General features: G+C 39.8%; 1 protein-coding gene across 1 annotated transcript; it reads left to right on the plus strand.

Moving 5' to 3' along the window:
- Nucleotides 1-3,598: 3,598 nt before the first annotated feature.
- LOC310955832 (tapasin-like) lies at nucleotides 3,599-8,136 on the plus strand. The gene is made up of 8 exons (XM_083925890.1): nucleotides 3,599-3,759; nucleotides 4,735-4,926; nucleotides 5,248-5,496; nucleotides 5,644-6,003; nucleotides 6,174-6,497; nucleotides 6,840-6,941; nucleotides 7,199-7,227; nucleotides 7,355-8,136. The coding sequence occupies exons 1-8, from the start codon at nucleotides 3,699-3,701 to the stop codon at nucleotides 7,364-7,366; spliced, it is 1,329 nt and encodes a 442-aa protein (XP_083782016.1). The 5' UTR covers nucleotides 3,599-3,698; the 3' UTR covers nucleotides 7,367-8,136.
- Nucleotides 8,137-15,170: the final 7,034 nt, after the last annotated feature.

A 15,170-nucleotide genomic window follows, 5' to 3' on the forward strand; every position in this document is an offset into this window, starting at 1 on the left:
CCTTGCCAGTCTATGCTCGCCAACTATCAACAAGTGTGTAAATTGTGTATTTATCAACTGATTTCTGACATTAAATCATTACAGTCATTGTAATATGTTTGGTTCTCAAGTCTCTTTGTCTCTAAACAATAAGAAAATATGGGGTTTCCAGTGGCGTCCGCCTGTTTTCATGGATTTCTGACCAGTAGATCATAAAACTACTTCCTGGGAAATATGGAGGACTAAAAACATTTCAAACGTCTCAATTAAATGTATAATTGTTAAATTAATAAATACACAAATAAATGAATGAATAAGTGCTGAAATAAATTAGTTAACGCATGAATAGATGTATAAAATAATAAAGAAAAGAATAAGCCTGTGAATGTTCTCATTTGTCCAGGTCATCGTTCTCCCCAAAGCAATTTCAGTGAAACATGGTAACAATAATCTCCTTATTTTGGCAAAATACTTTATACACAAATGTCGTTTCTTAAAAACCTATTCCTATTGTTATGTATTTATGAATGAGAAATATGTAAAATGTTGCAAAAACCCAAATTTTTATGAATATTAAAGTACATTTGACCTGACTGACCTCCTGTATTTTTATTTAAATGTACTTGTTTTTTATTATATTTATCATTATTATTTTTTATTATTATCGTTATTATTATTATTATTATTATTATAAGTATTATTATTATTATTTCGTTTTGTCTAGTATTTTATTTATTATTATTTTATTTATCTGTTTCTGTTGTCACTCGCTCGGTTGTTTATATTGTAAATAATAATTTGTATCATCTTGAATATGTCTTTTTGCTGTAATCACGTGATCCTGGCTGTACACTGCCCTCTGGTGGTCACAGCGCGTTACTACAACACTGCTGTCAAGATGTAGTTACGCACCATGTCCACCGGAGGGCGGTGTTTCCACGTGGTTTTTAATCACATAGTGTTATAAACGCTGCCGTTAACCAGGAACTCCACCAAGCGCCAAAGCTGCTAAAGCAAACGCATATTAAGAATTACGGTGAACACATTTGAACTTTGTAAATTATATTTTTATAGGATATTAAGGATTTCAGGAATCTAACACTCCGCAGCAAAGGGGAAACGGCTGTGAGGTTTGTCAACCAATGTGTGTTTCTTTGTGAATACAGTACTCTTATATATATATATATATATATATGACTGAACATAACTTAAGTCTCAATAAATATAATAGATAAATGCATAAATGCATAAATAAACCAATCCATGAATAAATGATTTCATTATATATTTATCAATGTATTTGTTCAAATATTTATTTATTAATGTATTTATGCATTTATTATTTTATTCTCAGGTCTACCTCAGGTCTCGCTGCCCGGCCATGTCTCTGTAGTGACAGCTAGCGTTGGTGTAGGTGCGAGTCTGTGTATCTGTGTGCCTGCATGGCTGTGTGTGTTTATGTGAATGTGTGTATGAACGTATACATTTGTGTGTGTTTCTGTGCTTGACTGTGGGAGGGTTGGGTTCTTTTAACTTTCTTCTCCTGATTTTATTTGATGTTTCTCTTTTTCTGTACATCTCTGTGAGGCACTTTGCGATACTTTCCTGTATGAAAAGCGCCGTATAAATAAAGTTTGATTTGATTTGAATGTATTATTCAAATATTTATTTATTAATGTATTTATGCATTTATTATTTTATTCATATTATAATAAACTAATGTACTGTAAATGCAACATAAACTGAATAATGAAAGAAAAGTGTTCACAGAAAGTCTTAATGTGCTATTGTGTTGGCGCTTGGTAGAGTTTATGGTTAAAGCAGCGTTTATATAATCTATATAATACAATCCCGTGTAAAACAGTGCCCCCCGGTGGTCACAGTGCGGTACTACACCATGTGTGCTGTAGTACCGCACTGTGACCACCAGAGGGCAGTGAACAGACTGGATTACGTTGCTCCTTGCCAGTCTATGCTCGCCAACTATCAACAAGTGTGTAAATTGTGTATTTATCAACTGATTTCTGACATTAAAACATTACAGTGACTGTAATATGTTTGGTTCCCAAGTCTCTTTGTCTCTAAACAATAAGAAAATATGGAGTTTCCTGTGGCGGCCGCCTGTTTTCATGGATTTCTGACCAGTAGATCATAAAACTACTTCCTGGGAAATATGGAGGACTAAAAACATTTCAAACATCTCAATTAAATGTATACATGTGAAGAGAATAAATACCCAAATAAAATCATAAATAAATGCTGATAAATTATGCATTTGTGTAAATGTATAAACTAATAAAGAAAATAATAAGCCTGTGAATGTTCTCATTTGTCCAGATCATCGTTCTCCACAAAGCAATTTCAGTCAAATATGGTAACAATAATCTCATTAATATTATTATATGTATTATTATTATTATTATTATTATTTCGTTTGGTGTAGTATTTTATTCGAGATAGGCGGTTCAATCCCCAGCTCCCCTGGTCCACATGTCGAAGTGTCCTTGGGCAAGACACTGAACACCAAATTGCTCCTCGTGCTGCATGGGTGTGTGAATGGTTAGATTAGATGGTCTGTAGATGTCCACTGCCATCAGTGTGAATGTCTGTGTGAATGTGACAAACACTGTGAAAGCGCATTGAGTAGACAGAAGACTAGAAAGGCGCTTTATAAGTACAAGTCCATTTACCACACCTTCCCTTTTTATGTTCTTTCCTGTGTAATGAGTTTACTGTTTGCTGAAACGAATGGCATATTGACTGAATTCATAACTTGTGGGAATAGTTGACTGCCAGTTTAGTAAAGATGAAAATATTGGAAAAAAGTGAGAAAACGCCAGATTTGTTTAGCATTAAATTGATGCAAAATCATGTAGAAGTGTGTTTTAAGAGAACATTTTTCAGTGATGTTGTCGGCACGTGTTCTGTGTATCTGGATGCATAAACTAAAACTCTTTTGTTTTGCAACATTTCCGTCAGAGCAGACCCTCCAACTATTGGTTCCTAGGGTCAAAGTTATCAGAAAATAAAACACAAATTAGAAATATGTCAGGTTCAGCCCATTTTATCGAACTTTTGAGACATTGGCTCCCGACTATAAGGTTGCATGTGTTTATGTGTGAGTGTTTCCAAGACTGTTTCTGTTTCTCTGGTCATTATCTGCCCTCTGTTCTCACAGACTGGGTTCAACTCCAGGAAGTTTGCAGTCCACTTGTTTCTCACAAATCCACCCTTTGAAGTCACAAATTCACACAGATTCAATAGTGTTTGCTAAATCTCAGTTGCAGGTCATGTTTTTGCAGAATAGTGCCCGAAAAAGAAGCAAGGAAATGATTCACGAAGGTCACGGTCAGACCCAGTCCTGCTGGGGGATTGAGTCGCGGTGTGCGCCATCTACCGGTGGAGCTGCAGGACTTCTCAGTGTGTAGACTTTAAATATTTCAGGTCATGATAACTTTCAGGTTTTGGTAAAGAATTTCCTTTAAGTTTCCAGGCAATGATATCCTTAGATTTAGCTATAACGTGGCTTTAGAGGTCGCTTAACGTTCATTATGGCAGCTTTATTTTGAAACGGTGACCGGAATTTGTGTTTTTTTTCTCTTCGTGGTGAAAGTGAAAGTAAAATGAACCCGGAGACGAAGGGGAAAACCAACGACCTAAACTCTAGTTTGTTCGTGATATAGCAGCAAAACGCACCTGTACCCGACAGCAACCCGAAGATGACTGACTTCTCTACAATCTACAAACTGTCCCTGGTTGCTGTCTTCTGCTTAATTAAATGTAAGCTGGCGTTAATTACTTATATGCTGTGTCTTTTCCTCCTTTGATTAAGTAGTAAACCCAAACTCCTCAGATTTTAGAGTATACATGAATGCACTTTGTATGAAGCCTATTTTAGAGTGATTAATGAAAACAGCTGTCTGCATCATAATTCTCCTTTAGAGGATCAGTGTACAAAACGAGTCTAACATTAACTTTCTCAAGGCTATTGTAATGTGAAACCCGTGCCGAATTTAACAGAATACCCAGTTACGTCATTTAATGTCAAAAGTTATTCCGTATTCATCGTAAACTTTTAATTCTAACATGTATTGTGATGAATTGCCTATTTTCTTGAGGGGGTTTGGTTTGGACCGTTCAGTGCAGCAGCGCACTCTCATGGCCCAAACTATCACACCAGCAGCATGTCTTCTTCTCTCTTCTTCAGTTAATTACCGGTTAATAAATGAAATTAACACAACTAAGAAACATACGCATGACAAAACATAGAGAGAACTAAATGGGAACAGAACTCCCTCGTGGTATCATTTACAATTTTGTCAGAATTCTTGTCAAACACTGACATGAAAGAGCAGGAAACTAAAAATGAAAGCAAGAAACACCTTTTGCTCCCTAAAGACAATAACAGTTTTACTTTTGTTCTGTTTTTTTTTTTTATCTGTCAGGGGGGTTTAATTCCTGCAAGGCTGTACAGTGTGTACAATGTTACACTCAATGCTTTTCATTCCTTGTATATTTTGTATTCCCTATGGCATTTAGTGCTGCAACATGCTGTGTTTAATGTAACTATGGTAGATTCATCTTGTTTTGGTGTTTTGAAGACACACAGTTAGGATTCATGGGTAAATATTAAGGATGTTAGCAGGTTGCCAATGAGGTGTACAAACAGCTATGGACTACAATATCAGAATATAGTGTAATTGTGCTATTATGCTCAATGCTCAATGGTTCATTCCTTGTTGAATTTGTCCAAAGCCTGCAGCGGCAGATGTCCAGTGTTGGAGTGCTGGTTTGTGCAGGAGAAAACAGGTCGAGGCGGAGGTTTAACTGCATCTACGAGCCAGGAAAAGTCCCTACTTCACATCATAACAGATGCACACACCCACAGAGCAGAGATCCAACAGGCTCCACCCGACATCAACCCCGACAGAGTTTACTTCATTACTGGTTAGTTCAAAATGAAACACTGAACAGGATGTGTGGTGTAGGAGTGAGTGCATTCTCTATGTAAGGTATCATTTTGTGTGCATGTGTTGGTCCATACTGTCTGCTGTTCATTATGTGTAGTTAGCAGTTTAGGAACCGCATTACATTAGAGTCAGCAGTCCTATAATACATTTATAAGTGTTATTAAACCTGAGCTCCCCTGCACTCTTTCATCATGTCTCTGAATTAAATGCATTCACAAACTTCTTGGGCTGATCCCAGGATGAGGATACCCTTAAAATAGCTATTGTGTGTGTGTTTCTGTTTCCCCTCTTTTCTCAGACCCAGCTGCCACGCTCTGCCACCGCTCTCTGAACCCTCCCAGGGGCTCGGTCAATAAGCCCCAGTGTGAGATTAACCCCTTCCTGCCGCAGCCCTCCACCCTCAAATGGGTCGCTCCACTCACAGACTCCGCCTTAAGCCCCATATACCTGCAGGCTGATTGGTTTTCAACTGCCCATCAAGGCCTCAACAGAGAGATTGCCATTTCCACTATCATGCGTGCCCCCACGGCAACCAAAGAGCACAATGGTAATGGTTTATTGTGACCAAATGATGACTGTCACTAAGGTTCACCTCTTAGAAATACACACAAATCCATATTTAAGATGTTTAAGTTATACTTTCCTTAAGCACACGTGATAGATTGACTCTCCTCCTCACTGTGTGTCTCCTCAGTCATCCTCAGTGTGACCAGTAAAACTGTCTCAGTGCAATCCAGACTCGGGGAACCTGTGCTGCTGGATTGCGGCTTCTGGGTTGACCCCTCCTCGCCTCTCTCCGGATCAGGTTTTGCCGTAGAATGGCGCTACCAGTTCAGAGGCAACGGACGGCTAGTTCTGGGCTACGACGGCAAGACGGATCGCTTGGCCGATACACAAGAGGAAGGTGCCACGCTGGATTTTAAGGGTTTGCACGAGAAAGGAAATGCATCACTGATCCTGCAGGAGGCTAAAGTGCGTCACTCCGGGATGTACATTTGTACAGTGTATCTGCCGTACCTTGTGGCTCAGGTGGCAGTGGAGCTTGAGATTGTTGGTGAGGGAAAGCATTATGTTGTTTTAACCCTGGAACTCACGTTTGCTCTCTGAAGCATTACATTAAGTCTGTCAAACGACACTGAAACAAAAAAATTCTTCCGGTAGAAATGATGAACTTGCTCCAACTGTCTTTTCTTTGCTCCTCCACTCTTTGCTTCATATTCCCAGAACCTCCGTCCCTCTCCATCCACCCGTCCTCTCTGCCCCTCGCTGTTCCTGGACAGACTTTGACCGTCCAGTGCGAGGCGTCCGGCTTTGCACCCCTCTCCCTGGAACTGAGCTGGGAGTTTAAAGACGCCGAAGGGAAGTCCAGGCCTCTGGGATCAGGCAGCGTAACGGGACACAAGCAGGCCTGGGATGGGACCTTTAGCCAGAGCACCCGGCTGGAGCTTGACACAACTAAGATGGACCTGGGCAGAGGAGGGGAGGTCACCTGCGTGGCTGTCCATCTTGGAGGCACACGACGGGCCAGCGCAACTCTCAATGTCATTGGTAATGTGGAAGAAGTTTATTGTTTAAGACATTCAGTAAGCTCTCGTGGCGACTATGTGTGTGTGAACTTTTCCATAAGGTAAGATAATAAGATAACCCTTTGGAGTTTCTGAGTACGGGTTGTGTGTATTTCTCTGTGGATTTATTGTTTTGATACTTTCACAGAGTTTATATAGCACCTTGACCAGCTTTATAATTAAAAGACCAGGAATTTCACTTTTTACAATGTGGGACCTTTTCAGTCTTAATGTTAAAGGTTAAATAATTTATTTTCTTCAAGCTTGACAACAAAGATGCAAGTCAGATCAATGAAAACTTAAATTCTGTGCTTTGTCTTTTCAGGGTTCAGTACTCCCTCATTTGAGGACTCAATGGCGATGGTCGGTGTGGCGCTTGTGCTCTACGGTCTTATTAAGTTCGTCTCTTGGACCTTCACCGGCTCAGGTAACAAACAATCCAGAAGAAAATGTCTTAAATGCTGATAATGATTACATTTAATCATTGTGTGCACCCATTTAATCATTTTAAACTCCATGAATGATTGATACTATCTCACCATTTGGATATAAGATAAAAAACATACTTAGATACATTTCATAACATGTTTGACAAAAAAGGGTTTCAAATGTAACGGATGAATGCTGAATGCCTCTGGTTACATAAAGATATTTCATTTTCAATCGTCTTTTTGCTGCACACAGGCTCAGATGAGGCTCGCCAACAAGACAAGGTAATGTTACTTTTTACTATACTACTATAATGTATAATTAAGGAGGTCTTTACTTAACCCTGGAGCTGCTCCTGGGTGCTTTGCTGCTTTCCTCTCAATAATAACTCTCCCCCTTTTCCACTTATAGAAAGACAAGTAAAGAAGAATGAAGTCAACTGGTGAAGAAGTGTGATACTGAACCAACAAACCTGTCTGTTCTGATATTGTGAATCAGGTTTCAGGAGCAACTTCAAGCAGACAGTTACTTCTTTTACTTTTCAGGCTGTTTTCAGGCTCTGGCAGACGCAGAGTGAAGCTTGCTTGTGTTAGTTAGTACACGTGTGGACATACTGTTCAGCTGTGATACTTTTTTGAAAAGGGCTTCTGCTCAATCTAAATGTGTTTGTTGTGATTTCTTTCACTTTAAAGCAACATCGCTGTAGGCACGGACACTGGAAAAGGACCATGTTAATGCTTCCATATGATGCATTTCTATGTTTATATATTTGATGAATTATCTTTGATGGACTGGAAATGAGTCCTTCTGTGAGCGTGAACTGAAAAAAATCTTTTTGTAAATGATCCAGGACGGTAAAAAATACACATATTAGAACCGGAAGACTTTGTTTTTGTTGTATATATTTAGGTGTGTGTATAATCCTGTATGGGATGGGTCATGGTGACATGACCAGACACGAAAATAGAAATTCATTCATACATTCATATTCAACAAAACTGCTGAAACCCACAAACTGAATCCTGTTCTTGTAAATACAGAAAATATCATGTATGCATATTCTGACACTAGACTGGGCTAATGCAAAATCAAACTTATATAGTAGTGTGAAGGAACAGTTCAAACAAAACACATAGTTCTAGGGTAAATGATGAATGGTCTTTGTGTTTGTGAATTTAAAAGTTAAATAAAAGTCTGCATTTGAGTGAAATAAACAACATGCTGCCACCAGTTTCCTTTTTATAAATGGACATTAAGCCTGCTGCTGTGCTACAGTGTTGCAAATGAACCTAAATATTTTAAGTAACAGAATCTGAATCAGGTTTATTGCCAGGCAATTTTTATTGCAAGGAATTTGACTTGATTTGACAGTGCCTACATAAATATAACCATGAACACAAGCAAACTAAACATATGGCATTGAATTATATAATTGAAATATAAGTGAGTGTATTTGTATGACCAGTGCAGGTGGTAGTGTGCAAGTTAAAGTGTCCAGTGAAAAGGGGGGGGGGGGGGGGGGGGGTGTTAATATAACACCTGTGATTTGGGTACGTTAATATAACGTATGACAGCTGTGGTGGGTGCATGTCTTGATGTCAGGTCAGCAGGGAGGACTGACAGTGCCTATAGAAAGTCATGATTGCCTTTTGAAATAGTCACTTTTTGTGGTTTACAGCCTGGAGTGATAGTACATGTTTATGTTTCCAGCGTAATTTACATGTTTTGCCTTACAACATTCAAGTGATCTGTCTCTACCGGTTTTGTGCACCTCCTGTGGCGAGATGGACTCCACTCTTCAAGTCCATCCACAGATGTTCTGCAGGATTCAGGTCAGGGCTCTGACTGGGCCACTCTAGGACATCCACCTTTCTGTCCTTTAGCCACTGTGTTGCTTTTGTGGTGGTGTGTTTTTCACATTTTCAAGTGTCTAACAGAGGGACAAGGGTTTTCCTCAAAAATGTGGTGTACTTTGCATCATCCATTTGCTCTTCAATCCTGAACAACTGCTCAGTCCCTGCTGAAGAGAAACAAGCCCACAACACAATGCTGCCACCACCAGGCTTCACTGTAGGGATGGTGTGTTTTGGGTGGTGTGCTGTGTTTGGTTACAGATCGACTAATCTCTGCCATTAAGACTTGTAACTCCTTCAAGGTCACCATGGGCCTCTTGGTAGCTTCCCTGATCAATCTTTTCCTGGCTCGGTCATCCAGTTTGGAGGGGCGGCCCGATCTAGGCGAGGTTTGGGTGGAGCCATATGCCTTCCACTTCTGGACAATACTCTGAACGGTGCTCAGAGGGATACTTGGAGCCTTTGAAATCTTTTTATATCCATCTCCTAACTTGTGCCTATCCACAACTTTATCCCAGAGCTCTTTTGAAAGCATCTTTCCAACCATGGTGAATTATTTGTGTTACCATGCACTACTAGGAGGGAAATCCTCAAGGAACAGCTGATTTTATTCTGAAGTAAAATCAAAGTCACCACAACTGATGTCAGGTGGAGACTTTTTCAAAAGGGTATCATGACTTTCTACAGTATAGGAACTGTATTTAAATGAACTGGAACAGGCAGAAGCAGTCAATCACACTGAACCTGCCCATGATTGAACTTATTGAACTCCTTTCTGATCGCTCTGCCAAAATATTTTGGCACAGAGCGATGAGAAAGAGGGTGCAATGGTTGTTATTCTCTCATTTATCTCTGAATGCCAGGCCATCAAGGCTTTTTGTCCTTCTTGTTTTGCCACATACCTCTGGTGCAGAGGAAAAATACCTTCTGCAGAAAAATAATCAAACATGAGCATCAATGAAACCTCAATGATGTCGAACTGAAAAGTCATAAATAAAGAGTGTACAGTCTACTTCAAATATACAAGAAGCTGCCTCATATAGAGGGAAATAATGTATTTGGTGACTACACCAAAGTGGTTGTGCTTACATAAGACAAACTGCATGTTAAGTCTATAAAAACATGCCGCTTCAGTATTGACCCTGGATATGTGGGTCATGACCTTGATGTGTCATATTAAGTTGAGTGATGGTCGCTCATCTGGAGGTAGAGGTAGATTAATAGTCGGGGAGCCAAAGTCTCAAAAATGTCTCAGACAAATGTGAAAGAAATCGTCTGTGGGTTGGGTAGGCTGTCAATAACCACACTCCAGATACAGAGAACACATGTGCTGACAACATTCACTGACAAAACACATTTCTACATGATTTTCCATCAATTTAATGCAAAAAAAATTAGGCATCTCCTCACTTTTTCTCCAATATTTCATCTTTACTTCATTGGCAATTAACTATTCCCACAAGTTATGACAAAAACACAAATTCCGGTCACCATTTCAAAATCAAGCTGCCATAATGAACGTTTAGCGACCTTTAAAGTCACGTTATAGCTGAATCTGAAAATATCATTGCCTGGAAACTTAAAGGAAAACCCTTTACCAAAACCTGAAAGTTATCAATCAATCAAAGTCATCACAACTGATGTCAGGTGGAGGCCAATTAACTTGGTGTGTAATCTGGAAGGTGATTGGTTATACGGTTATATGTTTATAATGGTTATTCTAGAGGGACTCATTACTTTTCCAACGCTGGTATTCTAGTTTTTCATTTTTTACATATTTTCAGAAATTTAAAAAAATAAATATCTTGACTGTTGTGAGGCAAAATGTGTCAATCACGCTGGAAAAATATGTATTTTTTTATGTATTATCATTTCAGGCTGTAAAACAAAAAAGCGACTTTTTCAAAAGGGTATCATGACTTTCCACAGTATAGGCACTGCTTTTAGATGAACTGGAACAGGCGGAAGCAGTCAATCACACTGAACCTGCCCATGAATGCAACCATTTGAACTCCTCTGAGGGTGCAATGGTTGTTATTCTCTCATTTGTCTCTGCATGACAGGCCATCAAGGCCTTTTTGAGGTTCTACGTCAACAAGAGCCAATACCATCAGTTCTGGAGAAGCCTATCAAAATGGTATAGCGCAGAACTCAGAGACTCAAAGTAAATAGAACAACTCAGGCAGGATGAAGCGTGGATAGGAGCAGTATCATGTGGAATAAGCTGTAGAGCATGGAGGCTAATAGGTTAAGCTTTATCATTACAGGCAAATGTGATGTTCAGGCCTCCCCTACCAAGCTACATCTCTGGTATAGAGAGGTAGGTAGGTAGACGGCTGCAGTGACAGCAGCAGTAATGCCTAAGAGGAGAGTAACATTGAACATTAATGTTTTGTCTAGCTTAGATTTCAACAATGGAAATCCTGTTTGCTATTTTTTCACATTTGTCTGATAAAAATTAAAGGATGCATGCAATAAAATGGCCACAATTCCAGCAGAGCAGACCCTCCAATTATTAATTCTTAGGGTCAAAGTTATCAGAAAAAACACAAAGTATGGCAGACCATGTCAGGTTCAACCCATTTTTGAGACTTTGGCTCCCTGACTATTAATCTGCCTCTACCTCCAGATGAGCGACCATCACTCAACTTAATATGACACATCAAGGTCATGACCCACATATCCAGGGTCAATACTGAAGCGACATGTTTTTATAGACTTAACATGCAGTTTGTCTTATGTAAGCACAACCACTTTGGTGTAGTCACCAAATACATTATTTCCCTCTATATGCTGCAGCTTCTTGTATATTTGAAGTAGACTGTACACTCTTTATTTATGACTTTTCAGTTCGACATCATTGAGGTTTCATTGATGCTCATGTTTGATTATTTTTCTGCAGAAGGTATTTTCCTCTGCACCAGAGGTATGTGGCAAAACAAGAAGGACAAAAAGCCTTGATGGCCTGGCATGAAGAGATAAATGAGAGAATAACAACCATTGCACCTTCTTTCTCATCGCTCAGTGCCAAAATATTTTGGCACAGAGCGATGAGAAAGGAGTTCAATAAGTTGAATTCATGGGCAGGTTCAGTGTGATTGACTGCTTCTGCCTGTTCCAGTTAATCTAAATACAGTGCCTATACTTTAGAAAGTCACGATACCCTTTTGAAAAAGTCACTTTTTTGTATTATACAGCCTGAAATGATAATACATAAAAAAATACCTATTTTTCCAGCCCGATTGACGCATTTTGCCTCACATTCAGATGAGACTAAAATTTACCTTTTTGGGCTGAACTCCAAGAGCTTTCTTTGGTGGAAACCAAACGCAGCACACCACCCAAAACACAGCATCCCTACAGTGAAGCCTGGTGGTGGCATCATGTTGTGGGCTTGTTTCTCTTCAGCAGACACTGGGCAGTTGGTCACGATTTAAGGGAAAATGGATGCTGCCAGTCCACCCAAATTCCTCGGGTTAGACACTTAAAAAGGTGGTGGTTCACCTTCCAGCATGACAATGACCCAAAACACACCTCCTTAAAAACAACACAGTGGCTAAAGGACAGGATGGTGTATGTCCTAGAGTGGGCCAGTCGGAGCCCTTACCTGAATCCTGCAGAACATCTGTGGATGGACTTGAAGAGTGGAGTCCATCTCGCCACACGATTTGACCGAACTCAAACAGTTCTGCAGGAAGAATGTGGAAATATTTCCCAGTCTAGGTGCACGATGCCGGTAGAGACAAATCCAAACAGACTGATGGCTGTAATTAAAGCAAAAGGTGCCTCCACAAAATATTCAATCTGGGGACTTGTTTATTTTCCAACCCTGCTATTCTAGTTTTTCATCTTTTTATTCATTTTCAGAAATGATGAAAAAAAAAGATTTCACTGGAAAGTTGTAAGGCAAAGCAAAATCAGAATAAATCAAGTATGTATTAGTTGTTCTCTAATTTTGATCGCCACTGTATTTATATCTACTTAATACAAATAATAAGACCTGTGTGTTAATCAGGGGGGGGGGGGTCAAGTAATGAAGTACAAATACTTTGTTACCTTACACAAGTAGACATTTTGGGTATCTATGTATCGGTATCTGTCTATACTTTACTGGAGTACGTTCTATTTCAAACGACTTTTTATGACTCATTACATTTTCACGCAATTATCTTTACTTTCTACTCCTTACATTTTAAAAATAGCCTTGTTACTAGGGATGGGTACCAAAACCGGTTCTAAATTTCCCCCGGGGAAAGATTTTGAAATACCAATCGTAGTACCGACAGGCTCTGATATTATTGTTTCTGCTTAACACTCCTCGCATTCCTCCTGAACAGACTCTTTGTTAGAGCCTCAGAGCCTGTCCTCCTGTGCAGGGTCGGGCCGGGGTGTCACTCACTCACTGCCTGTCTGTCACTCTCTCACATGGAGATGGCGGAGAGAACTAAGCGGTCTAAAGTGAGGCTTTATTTCATGTAAGGAGACACAAGCAGCCTCTCAAAACATTTAAAGGTGCACAACATTGAGACGGATAAATGCACCGGGTTTTTTAAACACATTTTTTTAGTGAATTTTGAAGAGGATCTAAGAAGTGCAACAGTTGTACAGTGTGTCAATGCATCTGCCTTAAAGAGAAGAAACAGAAACAAAACCAACGTAAATCCCAATATCCCTCCCGAAGACCCATGTCAGACATGGTCACAGTAACCAAGTAAATAACTGTACAACATATAACATACAGTATGTAGATAAATAAGGTACAATGAAACCAAATAGAGTGAAAGCTATAGCCTATAGCAAAAATAAATAAGGTAATTCAAGAAAGAGAGAGAAAGAAAAAGGGGGGGGGGGGGGTATCTCTCCTTCCAAGCATTATGAAGTGTCCAATAATAATTTGGTGGGATGTTTTCAAAGATCCCTTCTGTGAAGCTGTAGACATTGTTAAATTTCACATATCCAACTATTAGGAGTCGGCAGGGAAACATGTTTCCATTTAAGGAGAATGGCGAGCAGGGTGGTAAAGGCCACGACGCGTTGCAAAGTAATTGACAGATTTTTGGCCAGAGGAAGCTCAAAAAGAGCAGTCAGCGGATTGGGTTCCACATTTGCGTTAAGAGCCTGTTTGAGGGTTTGAAATATATCAGAAAAAATTCAGAAAGCTTCGGGAAAGTCCAGAACATGTGTGCGTGGTCGGCTGGGGACTGCTTACAGCGGCTACAAGCATCACTGTGACTAGGGTATATCTTATCGTATAGCACCTTCCACTGTAATAGGCCGTGCCTGGCACTAATCGAGGAAGAGTGGACCAGTTTTAAAATGTCCCTCCACTTGACCTCAGTAATGTCTACCCCCAAATCTTTCCCCATGCTGTGTGGACCATGTATGGAGCGTGGTCTGGTGGCTGGAGAGATGCCAGGTCATCTCCTGGGCACTGCCGAGGTACTGTTGAGCAAAGCACCGAACACCCAACTGCTCGGGGCGCTGGTCTCTGGCAGCCCCCTCGCTCTAACATCTCTCCTTAATTGCATGTATATAGATCCTGTCTATGCATGTGTGTATTTCGGGCCTGTGTGTGTAACATGTATAATAATAAGAGTGAAAAAATTAAATTTCCCCGTGCGGGATAAATAAAGTAATTCTTCTTCTTTATATAAATGACAGATATCAGTCGTTTGTGTTGTACGCTGAGAGACAGGAATTGGTCCATCTCAGCTTCAGGGGGGCGGTTCTGAAAATGTGGGAATTGCTTTAGGATAAATGTCTCATTTGATAACTGCATTATCTCTAAATGTATTCTTTTTCATTAGACATGATTCCCCTGATGATTTTTGCACTGAAAAAACAGCAAAGCTCTGCGAGACACAGCACTGTGTGGTTCTGTAGAGTTAAGATCCACACAGTATGACATCCGTGTAAATGCATGCCAGCACTTGTTGTCATTACTGTCAACACCTTTCACTTTGCTGTGTGCTGCACGCACAAACTCTCTGGCAGTCTCCACAGCACAAATTGGGCGTCAATGTTTGATGAACGTACAGGTCTTTTTATTTGTATTAATCAGATACAAATATATGAGAAGATATGTTTAATATAGAGGCAATCCATTGTTTTATAATCACATGCTGTAAATTAAACTCTCAGGATAACGACATACTTCAATGATATGGAAGAGGCAGAAGCGGTAAATCACACTGAACTTGCCAATGAATGCAACTTGTCAAACTCCTTTCTAATGTCTCTCTGCCAAAACATTTTGGCACAGAGCAGGAAGAAAGTGTTGGCCATACCATCGAAGCTTCTTGTCCTTCTTGTTTTGCCACATACCTCTGGGGTAATATATACATCAACGTTGAATTCTTAATAGTCAGAATCAA

This window comes from Echiichthys vipera, assembly GCF_963691815.1.
Source record: "Echiichthys vipera genome assembly, chromosome: 13".
In the NCBI taxonomy this organism is placed as follows: Eukaryota; Metazoa; Chordata; class Actinopteri; order Perciformes; family Trachinidae; genus Echiichthys; species Echiichthys vipera.

What these genes read in the sequence shown, in the direction of transcription:
- LOC310955832 (XM_083925890.1), top strand. Translation starts at nt 3,699, where the DNA reads ATGACTGACTTCTCTACAATCTACAAACTGTCCCTGGTTGCTGTCTTC. An exon ending in CGCAACTCTCAATGTCATTG is followed by an intron (nt 6,498 to 6,839) that starts GTAATGTGGAAG and finishes TTGTCTTTTCAG; the next exon opens with GGTTCAGTACTCCCTCATTT. An exon ending in TTGGACCTTCACCGGCTCAG is followed by an intron (nt 6,942 to 7,198) that starts GTAACAAACAAT and finishes TGCTGCACACAG; the next exon opens with GCTCAGATGAGGCTCGCCAA.